The sequence below is a fragment of the Gossypium arboreum genome, chromosome 11, assembly GCF_025698485.1.
Source record: "Gossypium arboreum isolate Shixiya-1 chromosome 11, ASM2569848v2, whole genome shotgun sequence".
Taxonomy (NCBI): domain Eukaryota; kingdom Viridiplantae; phylum Streptophyta; class Magnoliopsida; order Malvales; family Malvaceae; genus Gossypium; species Gossypium arboreum.
This window is the reverse complement of record NC_069080.1, coordinates 16,191,666-16,204,120: the sequence shown is the minus strand read 5'-3', so window position 1 is coordinate 16,204,120 and position 12,455 is coordinate 16,191,666. Positions and strand designations below refer to the sequence as shown.

General features: G+C 33.8%; 1 protein-coding gene across 1 annotated transcript; it reads right to left on the bottom strand.

The window, feature by feature from the left end:
- Nucleotides 1–388: 388 nt before the first annotated feature.
- LOC108486980 (chaperonin CPN60-2, mitochondrial-like) lies at nucleotides 389–5,233 on the bottom strand. Its single transcript, XM_017791153.2, has 18 exons — nucleotides 5,058–5,233; nucleotides 4,937–4,961; nucleotides 4,701–4,832; nucleotides 4,269–4,428; nucleotides 3,767–3,942; nucleotides 3,547–3,642; nucleotides 3,249–3,353; nucleotides 3,032–3,118; nucleotides 2,861–2,950; nucleotides 2,684–2,764; nucleotides 2,531–2,599; nucleotides 2,284–2,361; nucleotides 2,099–2,194; nucleotides 1,852–1,951; nucleotides 1,664–1,767; nucleotides 1,078–1,183; nucleotides 855–933; nucleotides 389–751 (listed from the first exon to the last, which is right to left on the bottom strand). The coding sequence occupies exons 1-18, from the start codon at nucleotides 5,093–5,095 to the stop codon at nucleotides 646–648; spliced, it is 1,728 nt and encodes a 575-aa protein (XP_017646642.1). The 5' UTR covers nucleotides 5,096–5,233; the 3' UTR covers nucleotides 389–645.
- Nucleotides 5,234–12,455: the final 7,222 nt, after the last annotated feature.

Sequence of the window (12,455 nt, the reverse complement as noted above, 5' to 3'; positions counted from 1 at the left end):
ATTTTATACCAGCATAAGTGAATATATATATATATATAAAAGGAAATAATCTTATGTTTCTTTTGGGTCTCATGTTATCACCATGAAAATAAATTAATAAAATTTTCTTGCATTTTATAGTTTTTCATGGAGTTTTAATTATCACATATTTTGAGTATTATATGAAATAGTGGAAAAAATTAGAGAAATAATGATGTAATAAAATTACCATCACTTAAAAAGGGAATAAACTATGAATGTATTGAAAACTAAATTCATAAGTCGAAATAAAAATAAAAAATTTATTTTAAAGTTGAGGAATGTAGAGATTTGAACCCTCTCGAGTCAAGAGTTTCGCTTCTTACAGTGATAGCACTCCATTATCTATTAACATTAGGAGCATAAGTGATACTTCCAAAAGAATATTATATTAACCTAATTGGGGGAATAAAGACGGATTCAAAATTATTATATGGATTTTACTCAATGAATAAAAGCCATTCCATGTATCAAATTAAAAAAAAAAAAAAAAAAAGGGGCCATCCCCTTGCCCAGTCTGGGACCTAAAGTAAAATATTCTCTTGTTCTCATCTCATGTTTACAAGGTTTCATCATATAAAAATTGTGTCTTAACAGAGCAGCAATGGAGGTACCCTGTGAAAGCCCTTAGTAATCTAGACCACCCATGCCGCCTGCGGTGGCTGCCCCTTCCTTGTCATCCTTTGGAAGTTCAGTAACAATGGCTTCAGTTGTAGTCATCAATGAACTCACACTGCCATTCCACAAGTAAGATTAATATCACCAACGTGCGCAAGAGCTCTAAATATATATATGTAAGGGAAACTCAAAATAAAAGTTGCATGAAATAAAATCACCTTGCAGCATCTACCAAGGCTGTTCTTATGACTTTCAAAGGATCGATAATTCCAGCTTTAACCATATCTACATACTCACCTGATATAAATGCAAATGCACAAAAGGGTAAAAAATTGATCCTCTGTGTTTCAACTCACAAGAACCAATCTTTTGAAACCAGAAAATATGTATATTTTATTTAACAATATGTTGTTGGTAGAAAGTGAATAGAAACAAACAGACCCTTAGCAGCATCATAACCGAGGTCGGGATTGTCCTGCTCCAGTAGCTTTCCAACAACCACTGCACCCTCAACTCCAGCATTAGATGCAATTGCATGTACAGGCATCTGTGTTGAAATAGAAAAAGAAATGATTATACAAATTGTAAACTCACATCTCTCAACCATTACATACACTAGGCCACTTGTCTTCAACTACATTCGCAGTCTCTGTCTTGAAAAATTAACTAATTCCACTAATCTAACTAATTTTTGTTCAAATTTTACTTTAAATATTAAAAATACCTCTGCTTTCTTTCTTTTTCCTTTTTCATAGTAATAGCTATCTTTATCACAAAACCTTTTTAAAAAAATGGCAATTAAGTATAGTTTAAAATATGCTTAATGGAAGAATGAATGAAAAACAAAAATGCATTTATCTTTTTCATTTAGAATTATTTTATCTTAGGGGTTAAAATGTGTTTTTTAACCAAATCTCAAGGAGATAAGAGGGTATTTTTCAAACTAAAGGGATAAATGTGTTTTCAATCAAATTGCTACCCCAACTGAAAAGAAAATTAAATAAACAGAAAAACAATGAGTTGGAACCTTAAGAGCATTTTGGATGATCTGAACACCGATCTTCTGATCAAAGTTTGCAGTCTCCAGGTTTTCAAGTTCCTTAGAGGCATAAAGAAGTGCAGCACCACCACCTGTGCACAGGCAATTATTGATATAACACATGACAACATCAATCCAACAAAATCAACCATTGCAATGGCAATTTGAAAGCTTACCAGGAACAATTCCTTCCTCCACAGCAGCTTTCGTGGCATTTAGGGCATCGGTAACTCTATCCTTCTTTTCACTAACTTCTGTTTCACTTGCTCCTCCAATCTACAAAACAAACTTCCATCAGTGCATCATTTTGAAAAGAACAGTTCGAGGAGAAACAATCAAATTGTTTTGGGGTATTCACATGGAACATTTGCATTTGGCACATTCAAATAAAATTTGACAAATTATCTCGCTACGGTAACTAACCTTCAAAACTGCAACGCCGCCAGAGAGCTTTGCAAGCCTCTCTTGTAATTTGTCCTTATCGTAATCAGAAGTGCTTGATCCAATTGCTGATCTTATCTGCAGCAATTATTATAAGCCATTAATCGAATAATACTTATACAAACAAACCTGATAGCTGTCAAAAAGATGTGGAAATGGTAACCAACTTGATCGCATCTTTCTTCAATGCTAGCCTTGTCTCCAGCGCCATCAAGGATAATTGTGTCATCCTTTGATACTGTAACCTGCAGCCCAAAGAAATCAGCTAAATTGCTAAACCCACAACCAGACACCCCCAAAAAAAAAAAAATAGAGAGAGAGAGATGCTGAAAGCAAGAAGGCAGATTCTCTTTACTTCTGCAGCATGAAATCATATCTCTATACTACCAAGGCAGATATTATTGATTAACGAACCTTTTTGCAAGAGCCAAGCACTTCTGCTCCAACTTTCTCAATGTCAAGACCAAGTTCTTCAGTTATTACCTATGAAGAAATCATGTGTAAGGGATAGGATGGTTGGGATTCTATTATAATGTAAAATCTAAAGTTGAGAGAAAGAGAACCTACCTGGCCCCCAGTAAGAGCAGCAAGGTCCTGCAAGCCAGCTTTCCTATTTTCCCCAAAACCTGGGGCCTTAATGGCACACACCTTAAATACCAAGCACAGTCAGCAAAGAAAGAACCCAAGCAAGAGGATCTATAATAGACACAGTTTCCCTGGAAAAGTAATAAAAAAAAAAAAAACCTTGATTCCAGCACGAAGCTTGTTCAGAATGAGAGTTGCAAGAGCTTCACTTTCAAGATCTTCAGCAACAATTAGTAAAGGCCTTTGCTTCTGGAAAACACAATTTATTGATCTAAGAAGGTGATAAAATGATACAAATTAGCAATTTTTTCCTCAGATAGAACTACCAACCGTCAAAGACAATTCCAAAAATTTCACCAAAGCAGGCAAGTTAGAGATCTTTTTCTCATGGATCAAAATAAGTGGGTTCTCCAATTCCTGATAAAATAAGACCAATTGTCAGGTCACCAGATTGTGATGTTTATATGGCAAAAGGGAAAGGAAGTCCCATTAAACCTATGCAATATAATGCTAGTAACCACCAAATATTTTGCCAAAAAACACTTACGCATTTCTGGTTCTTCTGGTTGGTGATAAAGTAAGGGGATATGTAGCCTCTATCAAGCTTCATTCCCTCAACAACCTCTAATTCATTGTACAAGGTTTTCCCATCCTGAAAAAAAGAAAAAAGGGAGAAATAAAATTCATAAATCCAAATATGCAATTCAATCAGACAGAAAATTCGCTGCAAATAAAGAACATGACTCAACTGGTGAAGGAAATAGATAAGCAAGAAGATTCGAGGGGATTTAGAAGATTTCAAGTAGCATAAATGGGATAAACTGAAAAATCCAATAATAACTTACAGCAATGGTAATAACACCTTCTTTGCCAACTTTCTCCATGGCCTTGGCAATGAGCTCGCCAATCTCCCTTTCTCCATTCGCAGATATTGTTCCAACCTTCAGAGGAAACAATGATGTAATTAATACTGAAAACAGAACACCTGATAAGCTCAGCGGCCAGTGCTGTAATAAGGTCCAGCCAACCATTCTAGGAACAAATGCTATATTCACTGAAGCAAACCTGTGCAATTTCCTCGGACGTGCTGATCATCCGCGCTCTACTCTTCAAGTTGGTCACAACTGCATCAACTGCCATTGTGATTCCTCGTCTGAGGTCCATGGCATTCATTCCAGCCGCCACTGATTTACATCCTTCAACAAATATTGCGCGGGTAAGGACTGTCGCACAAGTGGTGCCTGTAACCAAGAAAAGCGGCACATCAGTAAGAACTCCCATTTTGATTCCATTACCATTATGCTTATGCACACTCAGATCCTCCCATATTTCCAACATCATCTATGGTGCCATATAACAATAACTAAATAACCTTTTTCCACAAAGTAAGGTTGGATGAAATAGGGCCAGGACACTTTATTCTATTCAAATTCATAGCCTTTGTAACTTCAGTACAAGTGATTTCTTTTCTGAGGTTTCCATCCATTCCATTTGGAAAAGAAAAACATCCAAATGAACAAACATGATTTTTTAAATTAGTAGGATAGTTTAACAAATGAACCCTTACCATCCCCAGCAACGTCATTGGTGGCATTGGCAACCTGCTTTACAAGGGAAGCACCAATGTTTTTCACTCTGTCTTTAAATTCAATGCTCTTGGCTACAGTAACACCATCTTTTGTCACCTTAGGAGCCCCGAAACTTTGTTCCAAAACAACATTACGCCCCTGTGCAAAAGTCAATCAAAGAAAGCAACAAGCATTAGTTAATTACCGCCTAGCACCAGGGCGCAGGCCATGTCTGGAAGGAAACTCGATAACTTTTTGCATCAACCAATCACAACAGGAAGTAATGAAGATAGCCTAATAATCTGTAGCCCATTAAAAGGGGCGAATTAAGGACAATCAGTAAAACCAATGTCATGAAACTTGAACTGTAAATCCCAATAAACAAAAAAAAAAAAAAAGACATCGATTTGAAAAGAACAGAAAGAACAGACTTTTGGACCCATGGTGACTTTAACAGCATCGGCTAGCTCTTGAACGCCGCTAAGCATCAATGCTCGCGCTTCTACACCAAATTTGATGTCTTTAGCCGCATAGTTTCTACTCCAACTCAATCTAGTACCATTCTGTTACAAAAAAAAAAAAAAAGAAAAAGAAAAATCCATATAACACAATAAAAGAACACGGTAAATCGAAAAAAGAATTCAGAGTGAGAACTATATAATCTTACCAATTGGATTCTGTTCTTAGCCAACCTAGAGGTCAAAAAGGAGCAGAAGTAGTAAGTATTCAGAAGAACACAACAGAAATGATTAATATAGGAAAAAAGAGATAGAGAGAGTGGTGGTTACCTGGCTTTGGAGGCGAGGGAAGTGAGATGGCGGTACATGGTGGCGGAGTTAGCGGCGGCAAAGGCAAAGGCAAAGGCAAAGGAATTGAGGAAGTTCTAGGGTTGAAGGGAGGTTTTAGAGGGAAGAGATTTCGAAGACACGTGGCGCCTAAAGGCCTTTTTAACTTTTTTTATAAGGGGTTTAGGTGGGGCGTCAGTCCTCCAGTCGTCAAGGCCCAATGGGAGGGAAGTGATAGAAAATATTAAATATTTATTTTTTAAATTAAAATAATTAACCCTCCTTGTTACAGTGATCCACACTTTTTATCATCCCCTCATAGTTAAAGATTAAACTTTGATGAATAGTGCGCTGGTTTAATGGTAGAGTGATTATTTTTGGTATGACTTAAATATGAATTGTATTAATTATATTATTATTAGAGTTTTATTTTTTATAATTTAAGAAAAATGTTTAAACTCTGATATTATATTTTATGTTGTTTTTATAGACTCTATAATTTTTTCCTTATTTTTAATAAATATAAAATTTTAATAGAAAATGTTAAATAAGACAAATACGTAGGTTAGCTTATAAAACATTAAGTTGATTTTATCTTATTAAGAATTTCAAATAAGTTATCCTTTTCTAAAGAGATATTTAAATTACTATATTTATCATTTATCTAAAACTATTTAAAATAATATAAATATTATATTAATAAGATTAAAATTAAAAATTAAATAATCTTTTAAAAATCAATATTTATTTTATCTAAACAAAATAATCATATTCAGTATTTATATTTACTAATTTACCAAACAATTTTCTAATATAAATACATGACTTATAAAATTTAGCATTAAAAATTTCAACAATTAATTTTTCCAGTTTGTCAAACACATCCTCAATATCTCATTAGTAACATCAATTTAGCTAATCATATTATATACAAAATTATTAAAATATATAAAATTAAATTATTTAAAAATTAAATAAAACCAAACTAAATTTTTGTTAAATGATAAAGTTAGAAATTTAAAATTGCAGTTTGTTAAATTCAAATCTCTTTTTTATTATTAATGTTATATAAAAATATAAAAACACACTTAAAAAATTTATTTTACATTTTTGACATAATTTATTCTACTTGTAAATTTTTATAAAAAATACTTGTATCTTATTGTAGTTTCTTTATTACTGGTTTTATTAAATTAGTATCGCTTAAATTAAAATTATTAATATTTTCATTTGTAATTAACCCGCTATATGGAATGGAATTGTAACTTTGCAAATCAGGGTCCGGAGTATCGATGGTTAGGAGAAATTGCACATAAATAAAAGTATATTATCATTTCAAGTCCACCTCTACTCTGATTGTCTCATTGAGTTAAGAGTTTTTCTAATTTGATTTAAATAATTAAATTAAATTAATCTTTTTAAAAAATTTAATTAGTAAAATCAATTACTTTGATAGGTCCAATCAAGCCAAACCCAAGCTCTATTTTAGAAAGAAAAATCTCATCAACATGGTTGAGAATTTTTATTATTTGATAGCATTGAACAACATATTTTTAGATATTACAACAAATTTTTAGAGAAATTAATTAGAGATTTTCTTTTCTCAATTGATTCAATGCTTCATGTATATATAGTTGTACATATTTCTAAGAAATATATACTTTTCAGAGTTTTTCCTCAATACATTAGAGTATTTATCTCTAATTTTATCATGGTATCAGTTTTTTTATTCGATTTTTGAGATTTTTTTTTCTAATTTTAAAATTTGTTCCAAAACCCTTAGAAACACAAAATTGGTACTTTCTACCCTAACCTTATTTTTTTCTCTCACAGCCTCTACCATTGGAGTCGGAATCCACTTGCCGATGAAACCCCAAACTCTGATGACCAGAAGACCCGCGCGTAGGCCTCACGCGCCGTCGCAAGATTTTGCAGCTTCGTTTCATGTGCCGTGCGTAGACTTCACCTATTGTCGCCGAGTTTTTTTCGACGCTGTCTGTAACACCCCTAACCCGTATCCGTTTCCGGACTAAGGTTAAAGGCGTTACCGGACAATCGAAAATAATTTACAAACAATTTAATAACATCATCCACAAACATAATCAAACATCATTATAGAGTCCCTTATAGGGTCATCGAGACGTTAAACATGCATTAGAAAAGGGTTGGGACTAAACCGAGCTCATACAAAAATTTTCGAAACTTAAACAATTTTTCAAAGTTTTATAGGTCACATGCCCTTGTGAACAGGCAGTGTGCCTCACACGGCTTTAGACACGCTCGTGTGTCTAGGTCGTGTCAAAATAGGGCATACATACCTACTTGTCCATACGGCCACATGACACGCTCGTGTGCCAGGCCGTGTGAAAATAGGGAGGCTACTGACTTAGATCACACGGCCAGTCACACTCCTGTGTGTCTAGCCCGAGGTCAAAACTGACTTGGCCACACGGCCTAGCACACGCTCGTGTGTACGACAGTGTGGTCTGCCCAGGCTTATTTTGAAATGGCCCTCGAGCAACACGAACACGCCCGTGTCCTTGCCCGTGTAGGCAAAAATAGGCCATTTACAAGGCCAACTTGCCACCCATTTTGGGTCCTCCTAAAATCATCAAATAGGCACAAATTGTACATCAAATTCCAACCATTTCACAATCAAAACATACACCATTTATTCCAATACATTATCAACAAATTTCATTCTCAATTCATCAACCAAATCATACCAAATCATATGTTTCAATACTTCAAATTTACATCATACAATCTCATAACCAAACTTACCATTTTCTCAAATTAACATATATCAAAACTTATCAAAATTGACTATTTCATTTGGTCATCCATAAGCACATCACATATCATATACCAAAATCAAACATAAGATCAAACATAATCTAGCCATATCTCTTAGCATGATATACACATTACAAAACATACCTCAAAGTACTTCTAGCCTATACATGCCATGCTTTAATATATACACTTTCAAAAGGCACCAAATTATAGTTCAATAGTGTGGTGTTGATCCTCGATGATCCCCGAGCTCCCGGTAGCTACGATATCTATAAAACAATGCAAACACATATAAAGTAAGCTTTCAAAAGCTTAGTAAGCCATATACAAATAAACTTATCATTTAACGCATAAAAACATCATCAAAATACATATACTCCATAGTTAAATACTATCACAATCCACATAATTCATGTACATTTCTCATATACTCCATTCACTTGCACAAATAACTTACTTTCTCATACTTATATCGCATATCATAACTTGTACACATACTTACCTTTGTTCTCAAACATATTAAACATTTCAAACGTACTTGAATCAGATATACATCTCATATATTCATTCGTTTCTCGGAATGCCCGTTGAACCGTTCGGAATCATAAGGATACGCGGATAACTCGGAAAACTCGTACAATGCCAATGTCCCAGACGTGGTCTTACATGATAACATATATCGGATCCTATGTCATGACATATGTATCTTAACTATTCCTAAGGTTCTTACGGGGCTTTTCTGATGTCAGAACTTTGTCGGAACTTTCTCGGATATATCATATTCAGCTCTCATGTTATCATTCATCACAATACAATGACATATATACATGAATAAATCAATTCAAACATATTTATTTGTATATCGACTTACCTCGTACGGATTTGTATAGATGGAATCGACTACTCGGCGACTTTCGACTTTCCCCGATTTAATTTCATTTTCTTTAGTTCTTGATCTATATCAATTCAAATTTAACTTTTTCACTTTCACATTCATTCAAACCAACCCACAAACACATATTTAGGGTATTTTACAAATTAACCCTCACATTTTCATATTTTAACAATTTAGTCCCTATTTCACAAAATTACAAAATACACATAATTTCTTTTACACGTGCTTAGATGAATTCTCATAGTACTCATACAAGTCCACACATTTCATTTATTTCAAATCTTAGTCCTTAAATTTATAAATTTCACAATTTAGCCCATTTTACTCAAATTCATCAAAAATTCAAAGACAAAATATATAAACCCAATATATATCTTTTATTTTCCAACAATTAACATCTCAAAACTCATAATTTCATCAAAAGCTCAACTCAAAATCATCCACAAAAATAGAAATTGAGACATAGGCTTAGTAAACACAAAGCAACGATCACAAAGACGTAACAATTATCAAAAATAGATCAAAAACACATACCTTAATCACCAAAATCAATAGCTGAACCCCAAAGCTCTTGTTCTTCCTTTTTCTTTTGATTTTCGGCAAAGCAATGTGAAAAATGAATGAATTTTTGATTTTTTTATTTAATTAATCTTTATTACACAAATTACTCATTTAGCCTTGCTAAATTCATTTAAAATCCACTATCACATATCCAAATATGTCCATTCATTTAAAACATGGTATAATTGCATCATAAGGACTCCACATATATAAAAACATGGCAATTTGATACTTTAACAATTAGAACACATCTTTTACATTTTACGCGATTAAGTTATTTTTAACAAATTGAGCACACAAACAATCAAATTTTTGTACGAAATTTTCAGACATACTAATTCACATATAATAAGCATAGAAAATAATATTAAAATATTTTTCTGACATGGATTTGTGTTCCCAAAATCACTATTTCGACTAGGGTCTAAACTAGACTGTTACATTGTCGCTATGCTCTCTGCTCCCTTCCAGTCATTCTCCTCTAAGTGGTGGTGTTTTTTGGCTAAGTTTTTATTTATTTATTTATTTTATCTCTTTTGTGTTCTTTTGGGTGTTTTTACTCCTAATTTTTCAAGCAAAATTTTTAGTGTATTAATTGTTTTTCAAGCCTTATGTCTAAGGACAATAAGCTTATGATTCCAACCAATAATTCTTCGTTGTAAATTAGTCCTATGAAGCTTGATGGACATAATTACCTTGCTTGGTCAAGGTCTTGCTTATTGTTTATCAAGGCTCATGGCTTGCAGGGATACATTATCGGTATAATGTCAAAATCTAAACTCACTAATTCAACATTTAGTCAATGGGATTCAACGAACTCTCTTGATATGGCATGGCGTATCAATTCTACGCAACCCAATATTTCCAAAACTTAGTTGCTGCTTGATACTGCAGAAGAAATTTGGAATGTTGTTGCTCTCATCTACTCTCGTGTTGGGAATGATGTGTAAATTTTTTAGATTTGAGATAAAACAGGGAGAGCTAATGATTTCTCAATATTTTACTGCATTGAGTAGGTTGTGGTAGGAACTTGATTATTATCAAGATTTTTTGGTGTCTTGTACCAATAACGCAAAAAATTTTAGAAGATAGTGGAAAAGAAACATGTTTTTTTATTTCTTAGATGGGTTGAATACTGAATATGATCAGATTTGGGTTCAAGTTCTTAGAAAAAATTCATTCCGTTCTTTTCATGAGGCATACTCCTATGTACAACAGTAGGAGAGTCGTCATGTTGTTATGCTCTATAATCCAACTCTTGAGAAAGGTGGTCTCATTGCTAATTAGGATAGTCCATCGGGTGCTAAGTCTAATAATGATCACTTGTCGTGTCACTACTGTGGCAAGCCTCGGCACACTAAAGATTCATGCTGGAAGTTGCATGGTAACCCCACTCGAGGTCGTGGTGGAAAACGAGGGGGTAATTCTCGGCATTAGGCACATTTGTTAGACTTTGTGATAATAGAAGACAAATCCACTTCCGTTGAGAGTTTTACCTTGAACGAGATTCAACATCTTCGATGCCTCTTGTATCAATTAGACTCTACCTCGATTGGCAAGTCTAATCATGCAAAATCAAGTACTGTTTTAAATTCTTCATCTATTTCTGAATCTTGGATTATTGATTCTGATACAAATAGACATATGACAGGGTTAAATAAAAGCTTATTTAACTATTCTACTTATCCATAAAAATAGTGTGTGAATAGCCAATGGCTCTCTTACCTCCGTTTCTAGAATAGGTTCTGTTGTTTGTACTCTCAATCTCACTTTATCCTCTATCCTCTATGTTCTTAAATTCCCGATTAACCTCTTATCTGTTAGTACTGTCACTAAAGCCTTAAATTGTAAACTTGAATTCTTTCCTAATCACTGTGTCTTTTGGGACCTTCAGACGGGGAAGACAATTGGCAGTGGTAGATTTTGTGATGGCTTATACCTTCTATATCAATCACCCAGTATGTTTCAAACCTTATTTGGAGACAATAAAGATGCCAACCAGGAGATAATTTAGTGGCATAGACGGTTAGGACATCCATCATTTATTGTTCTTACCAAGATGTTTCCTACTTTGTTTTCAAGAACTCAGTTAGACTTTTTAGTTTGTAATTCTTGTGAGTTTGTTAAGTATACAAGAAACAATTATCTTTTACGTAATAATAGAAGTACTGTTCCTTTTGAGATTATTCATTCGGATGCTTGGGGCCCTACTCACCTTACTTTTTTATCTGATAATTGTTGGTTTGGTACATTTATTGACTGCTACACTCGGATGACATGGGCATTTTTATTAAATACAAAAGTGATGTTTTCTCGTGTTTTCGTTCTTTTAATAAATTGATTACTACTCAGTTTGATGCTAAGGTTAAGATTTTGCAAACTAATAATAGAATCGAGTATAACTTTAATGATTATTTAGAATCATATGAGATTTTACATCAAACCAGTTTTCCAAAGTATAAGTGCTTAGAATAGTATTGCAAAAAGGATAAATTGGCATCTTTTGGAGGTTGCTAGATCACTTATGTTCACTATGAACCTTCCAAAGCTTTATTGGGGCGGATGTGATTTTGGTTGCTGCTTATCTCATTAATTGGATGCCTTTTCGACCTTGATTTTAAAAGTCTCATTGAAACCTTAAAGGGCAAGACGGATTACCTAGTTTCACCAAAGGTTTTTGGTTGTGTTTGTTTCGTTCATCTTCGACATGGGAACAAACTTGATCCTTGAGCAATCAAATGTGTTTTCATTGGATACTCTCTCACATAGAAGAACTACAAATGTTATCATCTGACATTTAGAAAGTATTATGTAAGTATGGATGTAACATTTCGTAAGGATGAATCCTACTTTTCTTCATCACAACCATCTCTTCAGGGGGAGGTTATTGAAAATGAAGAGATGACACCCTGTTCTGTTACCTTTCCGAAGGAAAGTTTTGTTCTAGCAGAGACTTTGGTTCAAGAGAAACTAGTGGACGGTTGTTGGATAGGCCAGATTTAAATACACACATACTAGGAAAGGCAAGAAAGAAGACGCCATCATACAATCTACTTTATGCCCTGGATCTTCACTGTCATGTAAATCTTTTTTACCTGAGGTTGCTATTGATTTAAAATTACCAATAGCCCAACGAAAAGGTGTTAGAA